Source organism: Cucumis melo, chromosome 10 (assembly GCF_025177605.1).
Source record: "Cucumis melo cultivar AY chromosome 10, USDA_Cmelo_AY_1.0, whole genome shotgun sequence".
NCBI lineage: Eukaryota > Viridiplantae > Streptophyta > Magnoliopsida > Cucurbitales > Cucurbitaceae > Cucumis > Cucumis melo.
In genome coordinates this window covers 9,611,286-9,618,228 of record NC_066866.1, presented here as the reverse complement: position 1 = coordinate 9,618,228, position 6,943 = coordinate 9,611,286, and the positions used below count along the sequence as shown (strand labels likewise).

Sequence of the window (6,943 nt, the reverse complement as noted above, 5' to 3'; positions counted from 1 at the left end):
AGGCACGACTGTGTATCAGAATTTTCAGGTTGTGTGTAAAGTAGATAAAGGTCTTCAATGTTTTCAACCTTCCCAATCGTTCTCAAACTTAATGTGTCCTGAAGAATGCAATGATTGTTAGAGAATGTAACTGAATATTTTGAATCTTTAAGTAGGGAACATATAGACAGAAGGTTATACTGGAAATCAGGTATTAAGAGAACATCTTGTAGACAACATCTTTGGTAATATCTCCCATTTCTTGGACATTGATTTTGTTTTTGTTTGGTAAAATGATGGGTCATGTTTTAAGCACTTTTAAGATTTTAAAAAAGTGATTTATCATATGATTGATGTGTATAGAAGCTTCGAAATCAATTACCCAAACAAGGTGGTGTAGTGATTAAGTTAAAAGGGCATGAAAACATGTACCTGCAACATGTGTGGTTTATGTTTTAGGCTTATCGTTAAGTTGAGACGATGAAGCATGAAATTGTAGCATCTGCATCAAGTGGAGTATTGATCATTTGTGAGGCTAGCAAAAAATGCTAATTGTTTGTTCATGTCAATTCCCTTTTCATTTTCAGATTGGGAGGTTGCTTGTTGATGGCTTGCCACATTGCTCAACTTCTAGTGAACTGAAGAAGTGTTGTTTGAATTGGCAAGCCTATGTCCAAGGGGTAACCGTGTAGTTTGCAACAATTATCAATAATGTGCCCTTTGTATCCAGAGTTGGAGCAAATGCGAATATCTTTCTTCTTAGATCGTTCATTGTTATGTCTTTTATTCTTTGTGCTCATCTGTCTTTTATTCTTTGTGCTCATCATCAAAGCAATAGTTTCAATTGAAGGTGAAGCGCCAATACTTCTCTGCCTTTCTTCTTGTTTGGTGAGTGAAAAAACTTTATTTATTATAGGAAGTGGGTTGCTTAATAGAACTTCTGCATGGATTTGGGAAAAAGATTCATTCAAACCTATCAGGAAAATCATGAGAAATTCTGCATTAAGGAATTCAAGCATTTTCTTCATACCTCTCCATGTACATTCATCAACTAGGCGATATTCAAGTAGTTGCTACCATATTATGGTGATTTTCGCACAGTATGCTTCTATCGACAAAGTGCCTTGTGACGTAGTGACGAATTCCTTTTGCAATTGGTACACATGAGGGCCATTGGATTGCTAGTATCTTCGTTTCAATTCATCCTAGATACCTTTTGCATTTCTAGTGTATATAAGGCTTGCTGCTATCTCTTTGGATATTGAATTAATGATCCAAGAGGTGATTACATCATTGTTATATTGTCAAGCTGACTTGAGGTTTCCTTCTGTTGTAGGTATCTCGATGACTCCATTGATAAACCCTAGCTTGTTCTTGCCTAAAAGAGCCAAACAATCGCCTTACTTCAGGATGAGTAATTACTGAATCCGATGAATGGTTTAGCGATAAGATTAGCGGTTGGAATCATTGAGTGGTGCAACAAATAGGGATTCATCTGAGCTTCAAGATCAGTGGATGTCGAACCCAGGGTTGGAGCTTTTGAGTTTTTCATGGTAGGGGTTGATTGAAGAAGAAAAAAAATTAACTGAAAATCACTTGAGAAGGAAGGAGAAAGGATGCGCGAAGAATGAGCGCTAAAAATTCAACAAGGAGTGTAGAATTTGCTCTACTACCATAACAAATGTTGAATAAAAGAGAGTTATTTTATTGAGTAATAAACTCCAATTAGATAATTACATTGATTAAGATCCTATATATAATGGATTTCAATGGATTGCATCAATTATGCTATTTACAGGTTGTTACAACCAACAATGGTAACTAAGTAACTGCTAAAAATAGAGCCTAACAACTTCACTTTTACAAAGATTCTAATAGAGGGGCATATGAAATACATCATTGGTTATTTTTGAGTCCTTTGGACTGATGGACTTTCTTCTCAAATTCTTTAAGCCTCTTCCTTTACGTTGCTTTCTTATTGAGATATTATGATCCTCCCGTCCCGTGGATCATTGATCTTTTTATTCCTTTAGATTCAAACCGATCCAACTCCTATTTTTCAAGGAAAAGGAAAAGAAGGTTGCCAATTTAATAGACTCGACCCTTCCTTGTCCCATTGAAGTTTGATCAGTCGAGATCGAGGAAATTATAAGCTTAGTCTTTCAATTTTAAATTTTAGACATGAAAATTCTACCTGTGCCAAAAGCTAATTTACTAGAACATTAGTTAAATTATCATATGATTTTTAAAACTATATAGGATGAATTGGTTTGATACATTTTTTGTTTGACATTCACCTTCACTAACCTGAATTCAATTTCAATTGCATATATTCCATTTATGTTTATTTACCCATCGAAACTGAAAAAGTTTAAATTGGTTTCAATTAAAACTAACATTGCTTTAATGTTATTTAAAATTCATGAATTTAGTTGACATAAAAGCTATCATGATTTTTTGAAAAAATAATATAGATTCATCGTATTATACTATCTTAAAAAGTGGCTTGGGAAAGAATTATTTTCAGACCACTTTATCATCTCAACAACTCATAAAGTTACAACATTATCCTATATTTTGAGATAAATCTTAATTATTCATAAAAAAAAAAAAACTTAGTTTTTGTTCTAAATTATAACTACAATCATAATTTATCAATTATATTTTTATAATAATTATTATTTATAAAAAAAAAAATCTGAGTTATTGTTCTAAATTTTAGAAAATAATATATCACACACTTATGGCTTTTTAAAAGGAATTTATCAATTATATTTTTTATAATTATTATTATTTATTTAATATAAAGAAATAATTTTTTAAAAAAAAAAAAAGAAAAAAAGTGACTATAGGCATGTCTCTCCCCCATAGGCAAAAGAAATAAATTTAACCTTAACTACTTGCTTATATCTCTCTCAAATTCTCACCTACAATATTTTAAATTTATTTAAAAGATAAAAGATATTAGAATATAAAAAGTTTTTTATTTCTTCTATAATTTAATTTGAGATCATAAAAGAGTTTATAACTTAATTCTTTTACAACTATATAAAGAAATTTTTTCAATCAATTTTTTTTACAAAACATTTGAATTTCTCCTTTACTTAGATTTATTTTTCTTCGATATGTTTTTTTCTTCTGCCTTATAACTTTTACCTAACCTTTTGTCTTCGACTTTATTTATTTATTTTTTTTTTTTTACAATATGTTAATAATTTGTAATTTAAGAGAAATATTTGGAGATAGTCATGAAGTCAAGCCCATTAATGTTGTGATTTTTTTTTCCTAATACAAATAATTCAACAAAACCAACTAATTAACACAACTAATCATGAAAGTCGCAATCTTATTTTTACAATCTTACTATTACTATTTTAAAGTGTTTTAAAATTAAAATCATGGTTAAACCAAGTCAATGACCATATTTGCTTTTTTGTTGATTCAAACGAAACTTTTTTTACTTTCTTATAGTTTATTTTATTTAAAAATATCCATCTCTCTTTTATAATTTTCATGAATTTTATTTTCGACCAAAATTCAATTTATAATAGACAAAACAACATCGTGAAAACTACATTTAAAATAACTTTAAAGATAAAGGTACAATATAATTTTGACATGTGCAACATACATCAATGTCATATGATATGTATAAAGAAGTTTGTAAAGGACATATTGCAAAAACTGTGATTGAAATAGGGTGGTAGTTGCAATTATATTACACATTTGAACTTTTAAAATGGAAAAATTAAGCTTCCTACTTATCTATAATCTAAAATTAAACTACCAAACTTTTTGGTTTTTTTTTTTTTTTTTATAAGAAAAACTATATAAGATTTGATGATTGAATATTTTTATAATTTTAATTTAGGAGGACATTTTTGAAAATTATTGTAAGTCTCACTTAAAAAGAAATTGAGGGCTCGATTATTGTTAGTAAAAATTGGAGAGTATAAATGCAATTAGTGTGGTTGGTTTTTGCCACTTTTCTATAGAAAAATTACCAAATCAGTTTTGTTTTCAGTCCTAAAAAAAAACTATATCTTTACAACTTCAAGTCTTCATTTGAGGGAATTTCCTCAAAATCGAAGCGATCAAGGAGAAGAATTTAGAAGAGATGACCTCATTGAGGAGATTATTCTCAGCTGTGTTTTTATGGATTTTATTTCTGGTTGCCACATTAGTCTTGATTCTGGTAATTTTTTTCCATTTCCATTTCTATTTCCGTTTTCCTCATCTTTTTATCTTCAACGAAGAAGATCAATGTTCCCAATTCTAACTTCTAAATATGTCTTTATTCTTCAATGTAATGATTTTCTTTTGGGTTTTGCAGAACCATTTAGAAGATCATGGTGTCTCATCCCAACTAAAGGTTGCCGAAGAAGTGAGTTACTATTTCTACACTCTCTCTATCTCTTTCCGTGTTTCTCTTTGATCAAACAGAATTCACTTTCGTAATTCATTGTAGAATCCGGCGACGGTTACTCACAAAGTATACTTTGATGTCGAAATCGGCGGAAAGCCCTCTGGTATGACCACCCATTTTCTTGTTAGTTGGAAAATTTTCGATCTAGTTCTGTTTAGGGAAATGGGTTATGTTTATGAACCCTAATGTAAGGTTTGGTTTATCACTTTTTAATTTTATCATTAGTTTCTGAGTGGAATTACAGTGATGAAAGTGGGAGCCTATGAGATTGGGATTGTGAGTTGATGATCTCCGTTGTGTTGTTATGAAATCCAGCGAATTTTCAGTTTAATGTGGGGGAATTTTGGGTTAATCAGAGATCAGATCATTTTTTAATTACATTTCATTGTCAAACTGAATGATTTTTCCTGTTTAATGAGCTGCTGGCTATAAGTCCATATTAGCGTTGGGTTTTGGCAAAATATTACGAGTGCAACTATCCACATCTGGAAAGTAAGTCATGAGCTCCAGCCACTGTAAAAGGAGTCTATATCTTTAGTTTCAATTTATTCTAGTTAGAGTCACTTAAGTTTGAGTGTGCTAGTTCTAGTTAAATTCCCTTTGGGATTAAAGGGTGTGTAGTATGAAAGACAATTGGGATCAACAAAGAGAATTGTTGGGATCAACAGAGAGAATTGTTCTGTATGATTGTAATAATTTTTCACAAAGTAGATTTTTTCTAGTCAGTAGCTTATCTTTAACTGGGAGTTTTTCCATGTTAATTCTTGTGTTTTCAGCTTTCTTTTAGTTTCTGTTTATTCATAGGGTAGAAGTGAGAGGTTTTTGTTCCTAGAGTAGAAGTAAGATTTTTTCCAACAATTAGCGTATGACAAATGAAAAAGTTGGGCATACTCCTACACAGATTTGTTCTTGAGAAACTTTGCTTTTCGAGATGAAAATGGCCGTTGCAGTGATTTGCTTCTGTAATTTAGTTCTGTACCAGAAGTACATACTGAATCTACAAAATGGAAACTCGCATGAAGATCTATCATAATCCATATTCTATTTTGTTTCTCTCAGGACGAGTTGTGATTGGTCTATTTGGAGAAACAGTTCCTAAAACCGCAGGTAAGGAGCTTAAGTCATAAGGTTCTACTGTTGATGCTTGTGATCTGATATTCTTATAGAATGCTGCTGATTAATTTACTTCCATGTGTGTTTTCTGCAGAGAATTTTCGCGCTCTTTGCACGGGTAGCCAAGTAGATTTTGCTCTTCAATAGTTAGGTGTTTCTTCATATGGTTTGAAGCAGCAACGATTTATTAGTTTTCTGCTAATGTTTTCAAAATCTTGAATTTGTTTTGTCTTTTTAATCTTGTTCTAGGAGAGAAAGGAATCGGGAGGAGCGGGAAGCCTCTACATTACAAAGGAAGCAATTTCCATAGAATTATTCCCAGTTTCATGATTCAGGGAGGAGATTTTACTCGTGGAGATGGTCGAGGTGGAGAGTCGATATATGGTGAGAAGTTTGCAGATGAAAATTTCCTATTGAAACACGATGGCCCAGGTAATCTTGACTAGTCTAATATCTGAAACTTTAACATTCTAATTTGAGTACTCTAATATTAGGTTTCAGCTTATTGTTGTACCTATTCCTGTCTTTAACGAATGGTTTGGTTTCTTATTAGGATTTGTGTCAATGGCAAACTCAGGGGAGGACACTAATGGGTCACAGTTCTTTATTACGACTGTTAAAACAAGCTGGTAATTGTCTCGTTCACCAAAGGTTGATGCATTTCCTTGTTTAATCAACTTATTTGAACCTGTTTTATTTCATAATTATGATCTTGAAAGGTTGGACGGGCACCATGTCGTATTTGGAAAAGTGCTTTCAGGTATGGATGTCGTCTTCAAGATCGAAGCTGAAGGAAATCAGGGGGATGGAAAACCAAAGACTGAAGTTTCCATTTCACAAAGTGGAGAGCTTCCGGTATAATTCTGGAAACAGAGATTGTTGATAACTAAGGTTCCCCTTCCCTACAGCTCTCTCTATTGAGATGTAGGCATCAGCTTCACATTAGAATTGATTATTCCCAGACCTTCAATGGGTTTCATTCACATATTTATCATTTCTATACAAACACACTTCATCTTTGCAATCTCAATGAATATAAACTTCGATTTTCTACATCTACTTCTATTCTCTTCGAGTAAAATGTCAAAGTTTTCCTTCTAAAAACGGTAGATTGTTGTTGAGCTTAACCATCCTTCTTGAAAACAAAAAGTCACAATCAGAATTCATGTTCTTTTAAACATTCTAAATTCAAAAAAGTCTTCAAAATAAGCACATCATCTTCTTTTGTGGATTCCAAATTTAGAAAGAAAGAAAAAAATCTTCAGAACAGATACCAACTTCAAAATCAACAATTTTAAATGAAAGCTTCACATCTCTCACATTGTATAACTATCTAACACCAGGATTTGTGTTCTTTAGTAGATTTAGTAAAAAACAAAAGAATTCCAAAAGTAAAAATCTTCACCTCCTCTCTTCGTTTGATCG

General features: G+C 31.7%; 1 protein-coding gene across 1 annotated transcript; it reads left to right on the top strand.

The window, feature by feature from the left end:
* Positions 1-3,926: 3,926 nt before the first annotated feature.
* LOC103501441 (peptidyl-prolyl cis-trans isomerase CYP20-1-like) lies at positions 3,927-6,571 on the top strand. Its single transcript, XM_008465015.3, has 8 exons — positions 3,927-4,174; positions 4,313-4,363; positions 4,448-4,508; positions 5,465-5,512; positions 5,613-5,636; positions 5,768-5,950; positions 6,072-6,147; positions 6,238-6,571. The coding sequence occupies exons 1-8, from the start codon at positions 4,097-4,099 to the stop codon at positions 6,377-6,379; spliced, it is 663 nt and encodes a 220-aa protein (XP_008463237.1). The 5' UTR covers positions 3,927-4,096; the 3' UTR covers positions 6,380-6,571.
* The last annotated feature ends 372 nt before the right edge of the window (positions 6,572-6,943 follow it).

What these genes read in the sequence shown, in the direction of transcription:
- LOC103501441 (XM_008465015.3), top strand. Translation starts at nt 4,097, where the DNA reads ATGACCTCATTGAGGAGATTATTCTCAGCTGTGTTTTTATGGATTTTA. An exon ending in AATCGGCGGAAAGCCCTCTG is followed by an intron (nt 4,509 to 5,464) that starts GTATGACCACCC and finishes TGTTTCTCTCAG; the next exon opens with GACGAGTTGTGATTGGTCTA. An exon ending in TTTTCGCGCTCTTTGCACGG is followed by an intron (nt 5,637 to 5,767) that starts GTAGCCAAGTAG and finishes ATCTTGTTCTAG; the next exon opens with GAGAGAAAGGAATCGGGAGG.